Source organism: Monodelphis domestica, chromosome 2 (assembly GCF_027887165.1).
Source record: "Monodelphis domestica isolate mMonDom1 chromosome 2, mMonDom1.pri, whole genome shotgun sequence".
NCBI classification, from domain to species: Eukaryota; Metazoa; Chordata; class Mammalia; order Didelphimorphia; family Didelphidae; genus Monodelphis; species Monodelphis domestica.
In genome coordinates, this window is record NC_077228.1 from 145,143,809 (window position 1) to 145,168,327 (window position 24,519).

Below are 24,519 nucleotides of genomic sequence, written 5' to 3' on the forward strand. Positions count from 1 at the left end.
TGCTCTTTCCTAGAGGAAGCACTAAATAGGTAGTGAAATTATAAAGATGGTCCTTCAGAGTCCCATACTTCATTCCTCCCTCTATTACAATGAAAATTAATGATTTTACTTTTTCCTCTTATGAAGATATTCAAATTCAATTGCAAATATTCTATTTCCCAGGATTAATTTTAACAATTTCATGTCTAAGAATGAATGGTTGTAAATTCAGAATACTTCCCTTGAAGGGGGTAGATAAATATGGTGCTAAGTTAGTTAGGCAGCTCCATAACTCTTCAAATATCTAGGAGACATTAACATCCCAAAGGGATGGGGATTGTGTTGAATTTAGTTTTTTTTTTTTTAAGTACTGAGAGAATAACTGGCATTTAGATAAGATGAAATAAAGATAATGAGATTAAATTACAGAAGTGAAATTCTCCATGCACTTTCAAGGAAAAAGAGATTAACATTTTATATGAAACATTAGGATATGGCAAAAATCTCTAATCAATAAGAGTGAGAAAAGATTTTGTAATATGACATTTAAAACTTAACTGTACTGTGCACTAGAAACATCTCCTAGGACTGTGTTGGCCAACCTATGGCATTCGTGCCAGAGGGCACTGCTCACTTCCCCCTCTCCACACATGCCTGAGGACATTTCTTTAAAAAACCTGTCCCTTTGCCCAGAAGCACAATGGTAGTGATTCCTCCCTCCTCTATCTGGGGTAAGTTGTGGGGTTCATATGCAGCAATTTGGGCACTTGGTCTCTAAAAGATTTTCCATCACTGTCTAGACCAATCCTCAACTTGGCAGCTGAAGGCTACCCTCCACCTTTGAGCTCTGGGACTCCCATTTGTGCTCTCTTCAGCTTATAAAAAGGCTCATGCCACACCTGAAAACTTACCTCCCATCTACAAACACATCCAAACCTGTCTCCTGCATCCACAGAGCCTTCAGATGACCCATCTATTTTTATCCCCAATTTCTCCTCCCTTTTTTTAAACTCCCTGAGAAAATCATCTATAATTTTGATATTTTTCCCTCAATTACATGAGAAAACAATTTTAAGCTTCCTTTTTTAAACCTTGAACCAAATTCTCACCCAAACTTATCCCCTCTCTGAGACAGTGAGCAGTCAAATATAGATTTTACATGTGTAACAATGTAAAATATTTTTCCATAGTAGTCATTTTGTTAAACAGAACTCAAAGTAAAAAAAGCAAAGAAATAAATTGAAATTCAGTATGTCACAGTCTGCATTCAGAATGCATCAGTTCTTTCTTTGAGTGTGGATGCCATTTTTTTTATCATAAGTCCTTGAGGATTTTCTTGGATCATTGTATTGCTAGATATAACTGTCATATAACATTGTTGTTACTGTGTGCAATATTTTGGTTCTGCTAACTTCACTTTGTATCAGTTCATGTAGGTCTTTCAAGGTTTTTCTGAAATCATCCTTCTCATCATTTCTTATATAGCACAGTAGTATTTGATTATAATCATATATCACAACTTTTTCAGCCATTTCCTAATTGATGGACAACTCAACATCCAATTCTTTGCCACCACAAAAAGAGCTGCTAAAAATATTTTTGTACAAACAGGTCCTTTCCCTTTTTTAAAAAAAATATTTGGTATATAGATCTACTAGTGGTATAGGTTGGATCAAAGTGTATGCACAAAAGCCCTTTAGGAATAGTTCCAAATCACTCTCTGGAATGGTTGGATCAGTTCACAGTTCCACCAACAGTACATTAGTGTCCCAATTTTGCTACATCTTCTCCAGCATTTATTATTTTCCTTTTCTGTCATATTAGCCAATCTGAAAAGTGTGAGGAGATATCTATAATCTATATCTCCACTTCTTTTCCTCTTGCTCTCTTTTATCTCTACAGACCAGCTTCTGAACTCATCAGTCAACCAGAATTGTTCTCTTAATTGCAATATCTAATAGCCTTTTTTCACTTTCCATCCTGCTTGACCTTGCTGAAGCCTTTGACACTGCTGATCATCTACCCTTTTCTCAATAGCTTCTTCTTTTTAGGTTTCCATGACACTGCTCTGTCCTGGTTCTCTTCCAACATGTCTAATCCTTACTTCTCAGTAGCCCTTGTTAGATCTTCATCCAGGTCATGCCTGATAAAGGTAGGATGTTCCCCAGGACTTTATCTTGAGCCCTCTTCTCTTCTCATTCTATACTATTTCAATCTGTAATTTTATCAGTGCCAAAGGATTTAATTATCATCTCTATGCTAACGATTTTATATCTACTTATCCCACCTTAGCCTCTCTTTTAACCTTCATACTGATATCTCCAACTACTTGTTAGACATCTTCAAATCAGCATGTCCATAACTTTCCCCTAACCCTACTCTATGGAAACACCTTCCCAGGCTCACAACTCATCATTCTCAATGCCTCAGTGTTTCACCTACCATATTTAATATGATGCCAAGTGCTTTCAATTCTACCTTCAGAAAAGCTCTGATACATATACCTATATCCCTATTGCTCTTTTGACACTGCCAACATCCTGGTAGAGGCATTCATCACCTTACACCTGGATTATTTCAGTAGTCTACTGGTTGGTCTTTCTGCCTCAACTCTCTCCTCACTCCAGTTCCTTCTTTACTAAGATATCAGATTAATTTTCCTAAAAATGCATGTCACTACTTTCCCCATTAAGTAAACCCTATCAATTTCCTTTAACCTCTAGGATCAAATATAAACTTTTTCTTGACATTCAAAGCCTTTCACAACCTGGTCTTCTCTTACCATTCCAGTCTTCTTATATCTTACTAACCCCCATTTATTCTTTGATCCAATGATACTAGGTTCCATGTTATTCCTCAGAAGAGATATTTCTTCTCTAAACTCTGGCACACTGGTTGCTTCCCATACTAAAAGTACTCTGCTTTCTGGCTTTTCTGTCTTCCTTCAATAACTAGATAAAATCCCATCTTATCCAAGAAGACTTTCCAGATTCCCCTTAATTCTAATGTCTCTTCTGTTGATTATCTCCAATTTATCCTGTCTGTAATTTATTTGTACATAATTGTTTGGATATTATCTCTTCCATTAGACTGTGACTTCTTTGACAACAGAACCTATCATATACCTTTCTTTGTATTCTCATAGTAGGAATGTAATAGGTGCCTAATGACTTTCTAATGTAGATGTGAGGAGTTGGAGCTATATAAATTAGTAAAGTGCCTTCTTAGAAATGAAGCTTGAATTGCACAGGTTCACTTTTTTACTTCTTTGACCACTCTTTAGCAGCCATTTTCTCCAGCCATCCACTGGACAAGGACAACTGAGACAAAAAGGACTAGTTCAATGACACAAAGTTCACATATACTAACTCTGCACTAGGGGAAGTCCAGAACTTTAAACTACAATTTTATTTTGCCTGGACACTAGAGCATATTGAACTCATAATTGGTTAGTATTACTATTTTCCTCTAGGTGGTATCCAAGTTGATACTAATCAAAATATATGTCAACAGATAGTTGCATTGCCCATCCTCACCTTAAATTCCATTAAAATAATTATTGAATTTCTCTGGGGATAGCACTTAACCAATATTATTTCCTTTAATCATCATAATTCAGGGACATTAATATTATCATTTTACAGATAAGGAAATTGAGGCAAACAGAAGTTAAGTGATTTGCCTAGGGCCACACAGCTAGAATACATCTGTAGTTAGACTTGAAGTCAAGTTTTCCTGACTTCAGCCATGAGTTCTATCTGTTATGACATCTTCCTGTCCTACTTTGAAAATTTTAAAATATTATATAATTGTACTATCATCTAAGCCTACAAATCAACTGGTAAACAGAGCCAGAATCAACAGGTTTTTCTGATTCTAAATATAATGCTTATCTTGATACACTATTCCAACTACTGGCTAATTAATTTTTTTTTAGCCATAACAACTTACAACTTTACTAAGGCATGAAGGATTTACATTCACAGCAGTGGCAAGAACACTCATAGATGAAATCATAAATCCTTGAAATACTGAAAATCTGAAGAAATAATGCCCTTAATCCTCTTACAGAGCCTTTTATTGACTGATCCAAGTGGTGCTTCCTGTTCCCCTTCTGAACAAAATTTGACAATTTGTCTTTGATCTTAAATTTCTAGAATTTTCACATTTTAAAAATAAAGTCCATCTCTTGAAGTTCCATTTAAAAGCATTTGAAGCAAGATGCAATCTCTGAGGTTCCAAAGCTATATATATATGCTAGTAGCTTCGATTGATATTTATAATGAACATGATATTACAAATGTATCATATATATTCCCATTGTGCCATTTCTTTCCAAGTCACAGGAAACTTTCCAGCATAAAACCAATTTCCATTGAATTTTGCTTTGTGTTTGTCCAGGAAATAAAAGCTTATAATCTCTTAAAAGTATCATTATTAAATACCATCAAAATGTATAGATGGTACATGTGATATTTAGATTTTTTCCTTTAAAACCTTTTTAATAACACCTCTAAAAATAAAGATACAGCATGTATTTCATGCCATAGACATATAGATACTTCAAGGTAGGATAGATAGAATGAAAAGTTTTCTAAGTCTACATGACAGTGAATATGGTTCCATTAAATTATCATTTATTTAGTGGCTATTATGTGCCAGGTCCTTGGCTAGAGAGATACAAAGAAAGGCAAAAAACAGTCTGTTATAAAGAAGGTCACATTGTGATGGATTTCTCACTATTTTGACATCTTAGTGTAATCTAAGATTCTCTGTACAGTAATATAATCTATTTAAGATTTTAATTATTGGCCTAATCAAATGTATCTTTTATCTCATCAATTTTTTTATTCTTTCAAATGATAGAGATTACCATCCATTCATTCTTGCTCATCTTGTGTGACCTTGGGTCTATGTCCTAATAAAAATTCATCTAGGAGTAGGGTAGGGGTCCACCCTATGTGCTGGAAGTCTTTCTCAATTTTTCCCAAAATTTCTAGGTTATTGATGGTGCTCTCTGGCTATCCACCTGCCATCCTTTGCCTTGGCACATAATCAGCCCATCTTTACTTCCTAGTAAATAATTTCTTGATAACATCTTTTACTCCTGTTCTACTTTAGAGTTCCTCAATGGTTATACATTACAATCTGTTCAAATCTACCACATACCTCTTAATTGCCTTCTGTGCTCATTTTTAATTCTTTAAAGGCAACAGTGTTCCATGTTTTGCTTCAATTTAGCAACACTTGTAAAATGCTGCTATAAAAAAAAATGGGCCTTTGCTTTCATAGAAAATTTTGGATCTGTATAAGAACTTTGAAGGTTCCCAGAAACAATCCAGTCCATTCTATTCTTTTTTTATAAACCGTAGGTTCAATTTATTGTCTATCTGTATTGTCTGTCCCAGATATTCATACTGTTTGACAAGCTATATACAGTGTGGATCCAAATACATGATGAAATCCAGGGAAATGAGCATTTTTTCCCTCTACTTGATCTTTCCTATATAGGTGGACAGGCCAAAAATTTTTGAGTGATTAAAAGTCTCTTCCAACAGTCCCAGTAGTATTCTGGGGCATGATGCAATAGGCATCATGTTATTTGAAAACAAGAGAGTCTGAAATATCTCACTATTTCAAGGAAATTTCTCTTCAACCTGGACTCAGCACTTTCTCTTCATTACACTGTTAAATACCTTTTCAAGTATGCTTTCCTCTATTGTATGCTTTAACCAGTGTTTATTATCAGGGAATTACTGAACAAGAGTGTTTCTTTTGTTGTACCTTCCAAAGAATCTGGAATTAGCTAGATAGGTGGATGATAGATATTTTGTATGAAAGGGTCTATAAATGAGCATTTTGTTCTGCTCTATTAAATGCTTTCTTTAAAATAAAGACATTTTATACTATATAAGACAATAAAATTGTAACTGATGAGGGAAGTATGAACAAAAGATATAAATCTAAATGGAGACTGAATAATGACATCCTAATTAAGGAGTGATTCACAAAAGAATAGAATCAAGGAATAATCATATTAAAGAAAATGACAACAGTGAAATAGCATGCCAAAAATTATAATATTAAGCTAAAGCAATCCTTAGAGGAAAACATATATTCCTAATAAGTTTCATTAAAAACAGGAAAGAGAAAGGACTAATGAATTAATTGTCCAATTTTAGAACAAGGAAGCCAAGAAATTAATAGTCAAGGCAAGCGAAAAAATATATATTTTTTGAAAAAGGGACAGACAAGTAAAATTTTAAACTATGAATGCCAAACTAATAAAGACCTTTTTTTTTTAATAAAAACCCTTACCTTCCATCTTAGAATCAATACTGTGTATTGGTTCCAAGGTAGAAGAGTGGTAAGGACTAGGCAATGGGGGTCAAGTGACTTGCTCAGGGTCACACAGCTGGGAAGTGTCTGAGGTCAGATTTAAACCTAGGACCTCCATCTGTAGGCCTGGCTCTCAATCCACTGAGCTACCTTGCTGCCCCCTAATAAAGACCTTTTAAAAATCAAGTCATTAGCTATACTGACCTTTAAAAAAAAAACTTTACTTTCCATCCTAGAATCAATACTGTATATTGGTTCCAAAGCAGAAGGTCAGAAAGGGCTGGGCAATGGGGGTAACTGACTTGCCTAGGGTCATAAAGCTAGGAAGTGACTGAGGCTAGATTTGAACCCAGGACCTCCCATCCATAGGTCTAGCTCCCAATCCACTAAACCATCTACCTACCTCTTGTATTGACTTTTTTTAAAAAAACAGAAGAAAATCAAGTTGCCTAGATTAGAAATGAGAAGAGAAATTAATAAGAAATGGAGAAGGGATTAAGATTTTATCAGAAATTACTATATCCAATGTCATGCCAATAAATTAGTTACATTTCCACAAAAATATAAACAAACCAAATTAATGTAACAGAAAACAAAGAATTAAATCAACCTATTCTTGAAGGAAATGGGAGAGCAAGCTAATATACTCCAAATTCTAATAAACAAAAACAAAATAAGCCTCATCCAGATAAATTTCCAAGTGAATCTATCAAATATTTAAATAACAAATAATTCCTATGCAACATATATTATTTTCAAAATAGAAAATAAGGTACCCTATCATACTTTCTATATGAAATAAATGTGATACTGATATCAAATCCAGTAAAAGAAAATGCAGAGGAAGAGAATCATGGGGCAATATTATTAATAAATATTGATTAAAAAAAGTAAAGAAAATATTAGCAGAGGAAACAACAATATATCCTCAAAATAGTCATTATAACCAAATTGAATTTAAACCTGGAATGTAAGAATGATTTTATATTAAGATTATTTAATTAACAAATCAATTATAGAAAAATTACATGAAAAAATGTAACAGATTAAGAAAAAGATACTATAAAATACTGCAGGGTACAAAGCTATATTTAAACAATCTTAGAGCTGGGAAAAAAAACTGAAAGTATGATGACAATTCTATTGAACATATTTAAAGGAAAAAGAGCACTTCTGCTTCAAATCACAAATGAGTACAGCTAAATGGGGACTTTAATTTACCTTAACCTGAGTATCCAAGAGGTATTTTTTGTTATTTTTCTTTTGTGTTTGTGTTTGTGTATCATTGTAAATTTATACATTTTCATATCATTTGTACATTAATCTTGTTTATTTTTATATTCCTGAATGACAATAGATATAAGAAAACAATGATGTTGAAATATCTCTTATTCAAATAGACTAAGAAAGATAGTGACACAATTAATGACTTCCATTTTAATTACACAGATGAAAGAACTGGGTGTCATCTTTTACAACTGCAGCTGTCTGGTCCTAGATCTACAAAGGATATTTGCCTTGTATAGCTCATTAAGATACAAGAGCAGAGTACCTCAAACTTGGTCAAAGAGGTTGTATGGAGTGTATGACAATCAAAAAAAATTACAACTTCAACTGAATGAAACAAAATCTCAAGCATTTGTGTCGGTGAGTTGACATCCTTATCAAAGACCTATATTGAGTGTCTATTTATGTTTTGTGCTATTAATGTGAATGTACAAAGAGTTAACAGAGATATAGATTCCTCAAGCCTTTTTGCTTTTTGATCATTTATTGATCATTTGGTTTGACTGTTATTTAGTATTATACCAAATGGGCTATTTAAATCTATAGCTATAGAATATGCTCCCAGTTGAATGTTATCTCTCTTTAGGCATTAGACCTCAGCTGTTCTTCAAATTAATAATTGTATCAACTTTGCTAAGGCTATGGAATATCTTATCAAAGTTAACACTACACTAGCTCAATCTTTTTAAATTAGAGACCATGTACTAGTTCCTTGAAAAGCATGTGGTCAAAATAAATGGTAAAGTTACTTTTCATCAGAAATAATAACTTCTAATTGTTCCAATATACATATTCTGTGGCAAACCTTTTTTCTCTATCAAGAGCTATATCACCAATATAGCTAGACTATTTCTTGCATGACTGAGCCTTACCTCTAGTTTTGTCATCAAGAAAAGGATAGTGAAGAGATAGAGTCCACTAGCAGAATTATTTTTCTCTTCTTCTCCACTCTTTTCTGAAAATTGGGTATTTGTTAAATGGCTCTGGACTGCCTCTCTTCAGGAGATATTTAAATATTCACATTATTATCCACATCAAAATCAAATGCCAAATGGTCCATGATAACATGCTAAGTATTAGCCTTCTGTTTCCAAAGAGTTTGCAGTCAGAGAAATGCAAAGATAACAAACCCACATATCTACAGGATATTTAGAAGACAAGATAGAAACAGTGAAATGATAACACAATATTTGTAATAGTAGGCAAGTTAAAAGGTGTGTGAATTTTAGGAGTAACATTACATACATGAATGAGATAAGATTGATAAATAGCCATGGAAATAGAAGCAGTGGGAATCCATTAGAAAATCATTTGACAGCTAAGGGAACAGAATTCCAGTATGGCATCTGTTACAAATAGCTCTATGAAAAGTCATGTGGCATCTCTAGTTCTAAGGGATCCAGGTGAAGGGTTTGAATTAAATGACCTTTATTATCCTTTATAGATCTTAAATTCTATGAATATATGAAAGTTCATACCATAAAGGATTTGTGACCACAAGATGGACAATAGAAATATATGAGACTACCTACATATAAAAGGGAGTTAATAAAGTATTTATATTTCTTTATTCCTTTAAAAAGTATGAAAGAGATCCTTAACCAATTTAATAGAATCATAAAATAACTAGTCATTGACTAGTTGGAGCATCATTCATACCCCTGGTGAGCCTTTTTAAAAAGTAACAGTCATATCTTTAAGGAGTCTCCTAGAAGCCAGTTGAGTTATCTAAGATGAGAGAGACAGACAGTCAGACAGACAGACAGACAGAGAACCAGCTACGGATGAGAAACCTGATTTTTTGAGAGGGAATTTCTCATCACTCTTTCCCTTCTGCCTCTTCCAGACTACATAGTATAGGATAGGGGAAGGGGGATTTCTCTCTCCTTTCTCCCAAAAGCAATAATATCTCACGTCAGAGCTATTTGCCCAGTAGGAAACACCATACCAAACACAGAGTAGTCACAGAGAGTCATTTGTAAATTTTGAGTTGATATAAACAGACCCATGGAGCCCAGTGGAATAATATGCCCAGGAGACACAGTGCATCCAAGGAGATCAGCATCAGAATATCATAAGAAGAGAAACCAGGACCAAAATTTTGGGGGGTATGAATTACCTTGGCTTTGGAAGCTTCCTTATATGTATGTATGTCTCTCTACTGGTGTGTATATACTCAACCCTTCCACTGATCCCTGGATGTTTGTAGGAGAACGCATGCTAGGTATATTAAGAGTAAGAGGAAGTTTGTTACTACTGTTTGTGATATACCATTTCAGTAAATGCTTTTGCTTTAAGGACATTGCATCGATTGACTAACCCTTCATGGTGAATGCACAGGTAGGAACTCACAAGCAATAATTTTCACAGAATGTCTTGAATCTGTGGTCGTCACCTCATGTCAGCCTCTACCAGTGAATACTGAATTAGGGAGACAGGAAGCCTAGAGAGAATTTATATGGAGCAGAAATTTATATAAAATACATATACAAACCAAAGGGAATTGAATCAATATATAACTTCTACTATATACAGTCTTAAATTTGTGGTTTTATGCTAGAAGATGAGAAACTATACAGCATAGTGGATAGAGAAACAGTCTTAGAATCAGAATAAATCTGGATTCAAGTCCTTCTCCTAATAGTACCCATGTGACCATGGGAAAATTACTTAACATTGAAGTGCCTCAAACAGCTCTCCCAGACTAAGTTGCCTATCTGCATTGATAGAGTTTCCATACCTGGAGTTCCATATGTCTGAACAACAGTTGGGAAATAATCTTGACAATAGCATAATTTTACATTCTAAGATCTCCAGAAAAAGAAAAATTGCTACTGCAAAATAAAAGCCTAGAAGTAGGAGAACCCTCACCACATTTAATGGAACCTGTTGGATTTCTTAAGGCAACTTCTGCAGAATTCATACCTTGAGGACAGGACAACTTTGAGAAATGTTTTATTAATTCACCCTGAAAAATTCTCTTCTCTTATACAGGGAAATTTAACTCCTTTTTTTTCAGTTTCTCACTGGCAGGTTTTTTTTTTCATCACTCTACATGTATTAAACAAAAACCAGTTCATTGCTGCCATCTGGGTTAATATCCTTGGAGGTTTATAGATACTGTGAAAGAATAGCCTACTCACAAATTCCTCTCTCTCACACACATCAATAATTCTGGGATGTTATTAATAATAAGTATTTTCTGTTGTTCCAACAATGCATTAAATATTCTGTATGATTCAACAGAAAAATCTACCTTTCGCTATACTTATACAATGTTTCAAAATGGTTTCCTGTGCTCTGGTTTTAGTATGATATCGATCCCAACAAGAGTTTACAGAATGCAAATATTGCAAAAGTCCACATTTGGAAGTCCCAGAAAAATAACATAACTTTGCCATATTTAATATTTTCTGCTAAAAAATTCTTATAAAGCTGTGGGTTATACTGGTTATATTTTTGTTTTTATTTTCCAGTTTTTCATCTTCCTGAATAGACCACTAACTAAATATAACTTTAAACTTCCTCTAAATTTGGGGGAAAGGATTTTATTTTTATTACATTTTTTTGCTGAACCAGTTGATATAGCTTCTTTCTCAGTGTGTGTGTGTGTGTGTGTGTGTGTGTGTTTACAAAGCCTTTGAGAGTCTGTACTTTGTCTTCTAAGACAAGGACTAGCTCAAGGTCTGTTTTGATTGAGCTGGGTAGGAGGTGGATTTCATTTCTTCTTGTTTATTACCCAAATCAATCACCCATCAAAGTCATTTAGTCTAAAATATATTTTTTGAGTTAGAGCACTGAAAACTTGGTGAGTCTGAAGAGAAATCCATTAAAGTGATGTTTAGATTATTTTTCCTAAAAACAACTTGGTTGTGATTTGAAAAAGATGCTATGGAAAAGAGCTTTTTGAAAATCAGAAACAAGCCTGGAAATAAGCTGGAAGCCTATTGGTGCTCATGTTAACATAGTAGATATGGGACACTGAACTGTACTAGAACAGAATGCTTGGTGTTGATTCAGAAATGAGTTTCCAGGGAAATAATTGATTGGAAAAAGCCAATTCACAGCATTTTCCCCTCAGAATATCACCTGTCATTTTCATCCTTATTTTTTTCTTTCTCTTTTGCCAGTGAGGGATAATACAAAAGAATTGAAAAGAACATTTAGAGAACTAATAAAGATTGCTAATTAGCAATATGAATGCCTATTCTCTTATTAACTTGCAAGTTAGGTTTTCCATATTTGAACAATAGTCTTCACTCTGGCTGTGGAACAACTTTAACAATCATCATTTCCATTGTATGCTTTGTAGGGCCTGGTGAAGTGAAATATTCTATTAAAGAAATTAAAAGACTTGAAAAGTCATTGTTTGTATATAAAAAAACCCCCTCTTCCAATTTGGATCCAGACCCTAAATATTGCTATAATAGATACATTCATAATCTCCTTCCTTGATATCTCTACTACTACAACCTCCTGAGTCCAAACTCTGTTACTATTATTCCTCTGTCTCTGATACTGGTTTCTCTTCCTGTTCCACTGATAAAATTTTTTGGGTTTGAAATTTTGGTGTTATCTTTGACTCTTCACTCATTTCTTGTAAACAATTGGTTACCAAGTTCAGTCAATTCTATCTCCACAATAACTCTTCAATTCATCCATCCATCCATCCATCCATCCAAGAAATAAAGACACAGAGGTTAAGGGAGACTACACACTCACAGTAACATGAACAGCAACTACAGTTAATCTGTAGAACTGATAAAGCCTCTCTACTCTTGCCAATGTGATGCCTTATGGCTACTTCTATAATTGCTCTCTAGAGCCAAAACACCAACCAAAGAGGGCACCAAAGGCCTATTGCAGAACAGTGTCTTTGGATAGGAAAAATATTTAGATACTGTTGGACTAAGGTGAGGAAAAAAAAAGAAGCTTGTTGTATGGATCCCAAAGACAATATCTCATCAGCCTTTGCTAGATGTGTTTTGCTCAACTCAATTCTAGCCTTAATGCTTCTCAAGGATGTGGACCAGATAGGTTCACATGGAGATGATCTCCAAACATTATCAGAAAAAAATACACCTTCTAGATAGCAATTCTAGAGGGAAATCCCTTTCTCCCCTCTCTAGTTAAAGCTCTGAATATAGACCAGCAGAGATATATCTCTTAAGATCCAGACTCCAATCAGGTATACAGATAGGCTATATAAAAGTGGAAGAAAATATAGTACATCTATTTTTACATCTCCACTAGTAGAAAATCCCTTCCCATAGCCCTGATAAATCTGGTATTAGGTCCTGTTCTACAGGGGATCAGATACCTACAATACCTTATTTGCTTGTCAACTAAAGAGAACCAGGTCTAGGACTATGGCAACTAGCCATTATCAAAACTCGCTAAGAGGCAGACGCTGAAAAAACAAAAAGTCCTCAGTTACATATTTTTCTTCTTCAATAATTTGATCTTTGTATCTTCACAGAATTCTCCTAAAGTCTTTTGCCCTAAAAACAGGAGTTTTGACATAGACGCCATCTATAGTGTCATTGATGATGCTAAGGAGTTTGTGTTCATTGCTGTGATGGATTACCTGCCTATCTCTAACACAAGCACCAAAAGGTGAGTGCCATGTTAGATGAGGACCACACAATTACTGAGAAAAGAAATGACTGAGAAACTAACCTTAGGCACAGGGCTATATTGTGGCAACTATATTGAGTTTTGTAAAATGAGAATCTGGAATATTTGCAGTGATTTATCCACAAGGATCTGTACCCTAAGTGGAACCATTCTAGGATCCCAGGGTCTTGCTCTGCAGAAGGTATCAACATGTTTCCCTTTGATCTACCTGTGAGCTCTTTAAAGTTAAAAGGCCAAACTGAACAAGAGTTAGGGATGTCACAGCATGATATGGCAGCCACCAAATTTAGAATTATCTGTTGAAATCTTTCTAAAGGATATGCTGCCTTTCAGTGAAGTTTGGAAGCTTTCTCTTGAAAGGGGAAATAGTTTTATGTCATTTGGTGCAACCTCCATCAAAACCTGGATTTTCATAAAGATATTTTTAACTTAAAGGAGAAAAAAAGCTTTAAAAAACATTTTCATCAAATCTATTCATTCTTCTGTGGGAGACACAGAGCCCCAATGTGTTACAAATAGAGAAGTTTTTCAATAATTCATCATTGTTTCAGCATGCAAATGCATGGACTAAATTTAGGCATACAATTTATGCCAAACTCTTGGGGAAAATCATTGTATGAATAAATAGATAGATGTCCATGTCCTAGGACTTTCCAGTTTTACTTTCCTACTGGGTATACATGGAGTTTAATATCACAAATGCATGAAATGATCAATTTGATTAAGGGAAAGTTTGCAAAATTAAATATAAGTTTTGAGAGCAGAAATATAGAACTTTTTCTCTTGGAAAGCAGAATTCCAAAATAATTTCCTATGGCTTAAGAATTTAATATGATTTATTCTTCATATCTTGAAAGTATTTTCTATTAGTGTTATAAATGGATAAATAACATTTTATAAGGAAATTAATTTTTAGATGATTGATAGAGTGTGTTGTGTAGCCCATGGATATTACATGCATGAATATATAAGTTTGTCTCAGTGTGGCCTGAAGGAAGGCATGAATAGATATATCTAGAATCTAATCTATCCCTCTCCAAGAAAAAAATTTACTTCTGCCTAGAAGTGAGCAGGAAAAGGGGCCATAAGACTGGCTGTTTTGGTCTCTCAGAGAGGAGTACTGGGACAAAATTATATATGTCTGGTCCCCTAAATATTGTTAGTATTTGGTAAATGATTTTTAGATTAAGGTAAATTTCCCATTCACTAATTGTTAAAGGAGAAAGGGTACCTCAATCTTGCATTCAGAGGTCTGACACATCCCAAGAGTGATTACATAAAAGGACATCACAAATAGATGACTGAATAAATTATTTTATCTGTTGACCACTCACTGAAATGGCACATGAGAATAGCTCTTAGTACTCATCAGGTGCTTTAATATTTTATTCTATTGAAGGGTAAGGACAAGTCATGGCATTACTGGGAAAGACTCCTACCCAAGTCTAACCTAAAATGACAATATGATTGTCCCAGAAAGGGTAGAAGAAAGAAGGTAAACCCCAGGTCCCTCAAGTAATGAGATCCTGGCCATTGCAGTCCAGGTGCAGTTGTACTCTTTGGTATATCATGCCATCAGCTGAAGATGGTGAAATATGGGTTGATGTATCCATGGGTCATGCTCTTTGAGAGACAAATTTATGCCCCACTCCTACCCTAGGGCAAAACCATAGCTTCACAGATGCATTTATATCTAATATATCTGCAAAAAGAGATTGAAGATAGGACTAGTTCTAGTTTCACAGATTTTGACAAATCTGTTTATGGAAATGTTTTAATCAACCTATTCCCAAACCTCTTTTGACTATTATGAAATAAATTGCCCTCTCCTCCCCCCAAATTTACATTTTTCTTCAGTATTTTGCTTTCTTTTCACCTAACTAAAGAATATTGTTTTTCCACAGAACTTACTGGCCAGATTTGGATGGGAAAATAAGAGAAGCGTTAGTTTTGCGAAGAGTTAAAGTTAGGCTCCTCATCAGTTTCTGGAAGGAAACAGACCCCCTCACATTTAACTTTGTTTCATCTCTTAAAGCAATTTGCACTGAAATCGCCAACTGCAGTTTGAAAGTGGTAAGTACCAGGTTTTCTGAATCATTTCACGGTGAGTGTGTGGAATGTTCCTTTAATGGCCTCCAATAAAATTTATTAATTAATCTGCAAACATTTAATTGTTGTTGAGTCACTTTTCAGTTGTGTCCATCAAACATTTGGTAAACCCATTTGGGGTTTTCTTGGCAAAGATACTGGAATGGTTTGCCCTTTCCTTCTCCAGCTCTTTTTTTCAGGTAAGGAAACTGAGGCAAACAAGGTTGAGTGATTTGCCATGGGTCACACAAGTGTCTGAGGCTAGATTTGAACTCAGGAAGATGAATCTTCTTGACTCCAGGCCCAGCCAGGCCTCTAAGCCACTTTGCCACCTAGCTGTCGAACATTTTTAGTAATCAATATATTTTTAATAGGGGCTATGATGTGCTACGAACTGCTTTGGCCTACTAATGAAAGATGAATAATATGGTAGTCATTATTTTAATTTTTTATTATCAAAAGAACTTCAGGTATTCAAGCAGTGCTAGACTTTCATTATTCAATATGATTCAAAAAACACTTATTAAATAGCCAACTATTTTTACCTCACTATGGATATAAAAACAAAAACAGAACATTACCTTCCTCAAGGATCTTCCTTCTACTATAAATTTTTTTTCATATTTTTATTTTCTAAATATGATTTTGTTAAATTACTGATCAGCTCAGCGAAAATTCATACAAATTGAATTTCCCATTAGGCAATAATTTGGAGTTATTTATAAGATAGAACACATAACATAATGGTTTCTCTAAGATGCTTTGCTGTTCTTTAATCCACTACTTAGGAAGAATTCCTAGGGACATATTCCCTTCTATTATTTACACGTCTCTATTATGAATTTGACCTTCAAATAATAGCAACAGCTCATTATTTCTGTATCCTGTAATGAATAAAATTTAGGGGAGAGGGGGAGACTGAGGCAGGTAGAAATTAGTTTCTCTCTGCAAGGAATATATATTTTTTAGAGGTTTATTAAAGGTTAAAGATTAAGAATATACAAGTATGAAACATGTGCCTAGGCCAGAGGCCTAGACAAAATAACCTCACATCATGGAAGAGACCTCTCTGCTCCAAAAACGGAAGTCCAAAAAAGCCCAAACCCTTCAAAAGCCTTTGCTTAAATATCTTCTCGATCTCGGCCCAGGTGAGATTACAAGGCATTCTGGGGAAGTGGAGCAAAGGCTCATGGGGATTGTAGTCCTGTATTCGAGTCTATTTTTTACATCCCCCCGTGTGATCATTTGTGGAAAAATTAATTTTTCCCCAAAAGGATCATAAAAACATAATAAACTTAAAAGATTACAATAGTGTGAGGATAAGAGAAAAAAGAATAAAACCAATAATTTCTGAACACATTGACAAAAAGCCGTTAGGGGGCAGTCCCCTTTGGCATGAAAGTATACATACAAATAAATGTTCAATCAACCACACCCAAAGTTCAATTTTGTGCAACTTGTGGTCTGGAGGCTTCTTCATGGTGGCTTCTCCAACAGTTCAGTTTCTGAATTCAGAGAGGTAGCATCTTCTTCACCTAAAATTCTTCTCAAAAGGAATTTAAACTTTGCAATTTAAATAATGATATTTTTACATTCCCCCGTGTTGTGGGTGATTGAAAGATTCAGAATCAGTTAGGGATGCATGGCTGAGGTATGAGGTATATGAATCAATTGGCAAGAGATATGCAAGGCTTTCTCACCAAAAAATGAGATCCATTTCCTCTTTGTATGTGGCCATGATCACTGTGAGTAGAAGGCAAATGAATTGAACAAGGTTAACAATTTTTTCATCTTTAAAAATACAGTAGTACAAATATGTAGATATCAAAATCCCCAAAATTCTCAATAGCCCAATTAATTACAATAGCAAACAAACACACTTTCATATTTCACATAAGTTGCTGTATGACATTTTTAAAACCTATGAATTGATGGACATTTGTCACAATTTTTACAAATGTAGCAATCCTTCAACCTTGGTAATAAACATATTTTTTAAACAAAGTAAAACTCATCTTGGGTTAAGAACATAATCAAGAAATCTATATATCATCCTGGTAGAAGTAAAATAGTGAGCTGAAGAGTATAAATAAAGGGGTGCTCCTTGTTCTTGGAGGCTTTTCCCAAGGGTACAAATGCCCTGAAATTAACTGCCCAACTTCCATTCGCATGTGGGAAGGTTGGGGGTTATAAAATACATTTCACTTCAGCTACTAGAATGGGCCTTACCTCGTGGTAGGGGCAGGCAAAAATAACCAGACTGTTAAAAAAAAATTCCAAAATCATATTTAAAAAACCCTTAAAATCAAATCATTTGAGGTATTTAGCACATTAAAATTCCAAAGGTTGTTAATACAATTATAACCAGTTCTGAAGTCCATCTATCCTCAGCAAAATAGAAAAAAAGCTGTTTTTTCATATATGGGCTTATTCACAATATTTGTTCAACACAATTATAGGGGAAAAACAACAGAATTTCAAAATTCAGTACATTCAAAATAAATTCAATCAACCTTCAGTTCAAGCAGAATAATATTGAATCCAGTAATATATGAACTTAAAATCACAAAGTTAAACCTTAAACAAAACAATGCAATAGAATACAGAGATTTTTATAAACCATTGGAGTCTGAAATGCCTTAGAATATAGCCTTTAGCCTCTTCAAAGTTCCTTGGGGTTTTTTTTGTTTGTTTGTTTTTATTTATCCATTTAAATGTCTATTGTCCGAAGGCAGAGTAGTAAAGGCTAGGCTATGGGGTTCAAGGGATCCGTCCAGGGCCCCACAGCTGGGAAGCATCGGAGGCCAGATTTTAGCTAGAGACCTCCGGTCTCTGGGCCTGGCTTCCAGTTCGCTGGGCCACCCATTTTCAAATTCAAAGTTGAATCTTTGGGCTGAGTCTGCTCCCAGATAGGCAGGCAAAATCAATGAAATTGCCAGAAGAGTCAAAAATCCTTTTAAACAGCCCATTGCTATTAAGTTTCTGTTTGAAAAGATCTGTTTCTTCTCTTTAGTCTTTTCTGTCTTTCCCCTCTCTGATACCCCTGCAGCCAATACCCCCAGCCACGTGGAGGCTTAGCCTAAGGGAAAATTTCCCCGTCTCCTTTCCCTCTAGTCTCTCCCCTCCACCCACGTGGCCAATACTGTTACCAGCTGGTCGCAATGAGTCCTGAGCGATCTGCTCCAAGGATCTGGGTGATGAGCCGGCTGGGTCAGGCTCCTGGGTCTGGGGCGCAGAAATAGTCAGGCAGCGGGCCGGTGAGAGGCCAGGAGCAGGAGAGGCTGCGGGGGTGGGCAAGGCCGGGACCAGGTACCAGGTGAGGATGATCAGGGCTGCAGGCTGCAGGCAGGAAGCGGCGGGGCCGCTTTCTAGGTACTAGCTATTAAAATTGAATTTAAGATCAGAAAAGAAATCAGAAGACTGAAAGTTCTTTTTCCCATTAGGTCGCCATAACTGTAATGAATAAAATTTAGGGGAGAGGGGGAGACTGAGGCAGGTAGAAATTAGTTTCTCTCTGCAAGGAATATATATTTTTTAGAGGTTTATTAAAGGTTAAAGATTAAGAATATACAAGTATGAAACATGTGCCTAGGCCAGAGGCCTAGACAAAATAACCTCACATCATGGAAGAGACCTCTCTGCTCCAAAAACGGAAGTCCAAAAAAGCCCAAACCCTTCAAAAGCCTTTGCTTAAATATCTTCTCGATCTCGGCCCAGGTGAGATTACAAGGCATTCTGGGGAAGTGGAGCAAAGGCTCATGGGGATTGTAGTCCTGTATTCGAGTCTATTTTTTACAATCCCTTTGTTTACAAAGTACTTTCCTCATTAAAAATGTGGTGAGGCAGGAAGTACACACTTTAACGTATAAATTTTATAGAAGAGTCAACTGAGGGCTTAGAAGTTCCACAACTTGTTCAGTTACACAACTAATAAATGGCAGAGCCAGGATGAACCCAGGTCTCTCTTGACTTCAGAGTTGGTGGGACAGTCTTCCTCTCATATAAAAACAGCTCCATCCTCGAGACTTCTTCAAACCTAATTCCAGGATGTCATCCCTCTAAAAGCCAGGTCATTCTTACTGAGAAGTACTGGGAAAGTATAGAAGGCCATGGGTCTTATTTCTCAGATAATAATCACATTCTGTATTTGCAGCACATTTTACTTCTCTGAAACACTTCATCCCCTATTAGACTGTTTTCTCATCACAGCTACCCTTAGAGGTAGTTGGGTTGACAACATCTCCCCTATTTAATATTTAAAGAAACTGAGGCACAAAGAACTAACCAGCTCAGGATCACACAGTAATAGCACAACTGGAGCTAGGATCCAGGGACCCTGACAGCAAGCCTAGGGTTCTTTGAGCAATACCAACCAACCTCTCCTATCACTTTCATTTTATCAGAAATTTCTCATTCACCTAAAACATCCTTACTTATCATTCATTTCATTTTTAGCTACAGGAGCCCAGCCATTCTAATAGCAAGGGTCCTGATCAGAGATAATAGAATTCACACTGAAAAGACTAGCTCTCACTTAGCAACTTTGACTGCTAGGACTAACCTTCTTTGAACTCAGTGGTTTGGTCCAGGTTCTAAAATCCATAGGTTATTGTCACTCTTTATGAGTTTATTGATAAAAGGTTTTAGCCATGGATAGAAAGCTTCATAGTTCCCTGTCATTCAGACCAGAAAGTTCTTTTTTGGAAAAAATCTTAATCTGTTTTTAGAAAACCTCTACTATTGCTACTGATCAAAGTAATAATAATAACTAACATTTCTATATCACTTACTGTGTGCTAGGCACTGGGCTAAATCCTTCACAATTGTTTCATTTGATCCTCACAACAGTTCTGAAAGGCAGGTGCTATTATTATGCCCATTTTACAGAAGTAATTGAAGCAAACAGAAATTAATGATTTGCCCTGGGTTGTATAGCTGATAGGTGTCCAAGGTTGGATTTGAACTCAGGTCTTCCTGACTCTAGACCCACCTAATGGCTAGTGAATTTAGACATGCAATTCTTGCTTCAAAATCACCATGGCCAAAGTTAGCAACTTAATGATGTCTAACTTTGTCATGTGAATGTTCATTCAGTCTTAACAGAAAGTGAAAGGTAGAGGGAGAATGAACAGTGCAAAGAGGACAGAGCTTTTGGGTTCATTGTACAATCTAGGATATCAGTGCTTTTTGCAAAGTTTTCCTTTATTTTCATAACCTGCTGGTGAATTGGATAATAGGGGCTGGTTCTCATTCCTGTTTTGCAGATTGGGGAAATGAGGCAAGCATACACAAATCCAAAATTGCACATATCAGTAAAGAGACTGAAAATAAAGTTGAGTTCTTGTGATTATTATTTCACATCAGAGGGATGAGACTTGAGACTTTCCTACCGACTCACAAAGGCAAGGGTTGATGATCAAAGAATCCAAGCCAAACTGTCAAGGAAAAGTAATAATCACAAGAGGATGAATCAAAAATACAGACATCAGCATCCAAGGCAAAGTCAATATCATAAGCAAAAGTTCAGCTATGTAATAGGACAGAGATCCAGTGGCTGGGATGCCACATGCACGAGAGAGAAGGGAATCCACACAGTTCAGGCTCAGGATAGGGCAAAAGAGGCAAATAGCTATAATTTGGAGTATTGTCTGTACCGGCTCCTCATTCTGGCTTGCAAATTAACCCCTGTCTATTCATCCCACTTTCTACAGAGGGTCTGACACCATCAATGCCTTCTAGTGGGATGCCCATCAGGTGGAAGGATTTTATTTGGGAATATTAAGTGCCTCTGGTTAAGATTTCTAATCTTTTTTTAAAGCAACTTAATCAATTTAGCCTCTACTAAACACAGATGGCTCCATTACTTGAATAAGTAAAGCAAATTACTAAGAGATTGTCTTTGGCAATAGCTAGTTTGCAATGCAAAGGCTATAAAAGTGTCCTTTAGGGTAGACAATCCATTAATTTTAGAAACAACCACAAGATTAAGTAGAAAAGCAGATTGCTTCCCCAAATACCCTGTGTGGCTACAGAGGGTGAGCATTTTATGAAGGCAGACAAAGAACTTAGTGATAGCATGTCCTCAGGTACCCTTCAGTGAGTGCTCTAGTGTCTGAAAAGCTAATCATGATCGTAAAATTGATTGGAATCCAGTAATACTATACAACTGCCTTTATGGAGGGACATTGGGAGAATGGATGAATGTAGATTTCACAAGGCCATCCAAAAGAGTCAGGTTTTAATTAAATAAATAAACCATACTTGAAACCTCTCCATTTTCTGTCAAACACACATAAAAGATGATAATATTTCAATGACTAACAAGTCTTTGCTCTAGGAATGTACTAGTTCTGGCAGGTTTTTTTGCTATCTAAGTTCATTTTCCTATCTAAGACTTTCTCTTCCCTGTGGCCACTTTTAAGAGCAAAGAAGTTTTTACTGAAACCCTATTTTGTCATTCTAATCCCAGCTTTCATTAAAATGCATCTCTCTTTTGTCCATATGTTAGCTTTTTTTCCCCTAATAATATCTTCCTACAGAAGAAAATGTCAAGTGAATGACTATTTTGTGTTAATAAACTGAGTATCTAAGTTTCATTCTTCTGGGTAGTATTCCTCAGTGCAATATGAATGTGCCCTTAAAATTAAATATTTATTAAAGGAAATATATTTAAATGGCCTTTAGCAACTTGTCAAGGTGTATTTGTTATATATTAACCTGGGTATAGGCAGCTCTGACTATTCCAGGCAAGCTGAATTTATACCAATCAAATTTGACAGGGCTGATATAAAAGTCAGGTTATTACAAATCCCAAGATCAGGAGTGTAAAGGAAGAAAGCGATAAAGTTTCAAAAAATATAAGTATCTGGAGAAATAGATACTAGAATAATTTTTTTCAGTTTTTCAGTTTTCTTTTAGTAATCTCATTTACATTGTTATAGTCATATATATAATCCTTCTAGTTAGGTTTATTTCTTTCTGTGTCAGTTCACAAGAAACCTCCCAAGTTTCTCTGAATTCTTCACATGTTTAATTTCTTCCTGCACAGTAATGTTACATTATATCCACATGCTACACACTGTTCAGTTTTTGAAAGATACGTCTTTCTTTCTAGGTCTTTGCTACTACAAAAAAATAAAATTACAATATTTTGGCATATGTGCGAGCTTTTCTTTTCTTTTTTTAACTTTGGACTGTATACCCAGAAGGAAGAAAGATGGGTCAGAAGATATGAAGAGCTTAGTCACTTTCCTTGCATGATTCCAATTTGTTTCCAAAATGGTTAGATCAAAAGTTATATCAACACGATATTAGAGTGACTGTCTCCCCACAGGTTACCCAATATCAACTGTTGATTTTTTTCCAAGTTCTATATAACTCTGAAAAAAGAAACTGTAAAACCTTTGATTTAAAGAAAGAATATCAAATCTGACTAGAGGCACATTAAAACATTCTCCAGGGTATTTGTAAATGGCATGGAGGTGATCCCAAGTTGGTTTTACAAAGATGCAAAATGAATAGGGACCTAGCAAGTGGTTGCATGACTGCCATCTGAGTTAAGTATAGAGAAGTTTATAACAAAAATAGCAGTCACTAAGTTTTGAGTTTTTTAGCTATCATCAAGTCATGGAGGTCTTCGCTTAAGATACTTTCCCAAGGTTCAAAGGAAGTATTAAGCAATAACCAAAACTAATGACCACCTAAATGTATCGGCTTTTGTTCATGGAAAAAAGTTCAAGTCAAAGTCAACAAATGCAAAGTTAACATAGTAAATTCTTGTCAATTGACCATGAATGCTATACAGCAATATTTTAATATACTATGTAAAAATAAGGTCAAAATGAGTAATCAATGAGTTGAAAGAGTCAAATATGTGTTTCAAATATCAATCTGCTACTGTCATCAGTCATGAGGTGGGGTAGACTTATAAACAGAGCTGAATTATGTTATAGCACTGCCTGCTGCTTTTGAATGTAAAGATTTTAAACTTAGAAGTTAAATATTTTCTGGGCAAAAGTTAAAATGATCACAGTATCTATTATATTTATCAACTTCATTCACATTGGGAAGTGTCTTATAATAAACTAGTTTGCAAAAAAAAAACCTTCAACTTTTAAAAATTGGAATATCTTGAGAAAATTTACAAATACTCTACTGAAATTTCCCAGAATTTAATTTAAATTTAAGCCAGGTGTGGTAGCACAGGCCTATAATGCCTGCTTCTGGGAGGCTGAAGCCAGCATATCTCGAGCTCAGAAGTTCTGAGTTGCAGTGGACTAATGTGATCCAGAGTCCACTTGAAATGGCATGAATATAGTGACTCTCTCAGAGCAGGGGTCCAGCATACCACCAAATGAGAGAAGAACCTACTCTGCCGTTCAAAAATGGAGAAGCTGAAAGGATATCTTGAAAATGTTCTTGCAGAATACACTGTCAAGACAAGAGAGAGATTTTCTAGAAAAAGTTAGTTGTAAAAACAATTTTTTCAAAAGTCATCTGTGATATCAAAAAGATCTTTTACACTGCATGTTTGCTTATAGAATTGCTAAATGAAAATAGCCTCATTTGGTAAGAGAAATATTGGTGCTACCTGCAGCTATTGAAATGAAAGAGCTAATTATAAGTCACTTTTCAAAAGTTCTCATTTTAAAGAACTACATTAAAAAATTTTTAATAGATAAAGAACCATTTGCCATGAACAAATATGCTCTATAGACTTATCATTTGGTTAGTACACTAAAATTGAAATGTGTTTGAACATAAACATTATTTTATGCTTTCATTTTTAGTGAAGAATTCACTAGTTTATCAAAATATAGATTTTACTACTGTATATAGATTCTTATTTCTGCTAAAAAGGGTTTTATGTTATTCTAAAGACAAAATAGTAATCCTCAATCTTAAAAAAGATACCCAATAACAATATTATCAATTGCATTGCATTTTAAGAATTTGCATTAAAAAGTGAGCTCACCTATCTATATATAACATATTTATTATTACTTATAAAAATATTATTTTATATTTTTAATGTTATAACTTCAAATATATGTACATATATACCTATATTAAAATAGATGGATGGATGGATGGATGGATGGATGGATGGATGGATGGATGGATGGACAAATGGATGGATTTGGAGGCAGTAGGGTCAAATGGAAGTAATGTTGGCTGTAGAGTCAGAGG

General features: G+C 35.1%; 1 protein-coding gene across 3 annotated transcripts in view; it reads left to right on the forward strand.

The window, feature by feature from the left end:
• Nucleotides 1-24,519, forward strand: part of PLD5 (phospholipase D family member 5) — a 456,336-nt gene that overhangs the window by 411,789 nt on the left and 20,028 nt on the right. For all 3 annotated transcript variants that reach the window (XM_001377837.3, XM_007481550.3, XM_007481551.2), the window contains 3 exons: nt 7,768-7,965; nt 13,085-13,221; nt 15,147-15,315. In XM_001377837.3, coding sequence (XP_001377874.1) covers nt 7,768-7,965; nt 13,085-13,221; nt 15,147-15,315 — 504 coding nt within the window. The remainder of the gene's footprint in view (nt 1-7,767; nt 7,966-13,084; nt 13,222-15,146; nt 15,316-24,519) is intronic.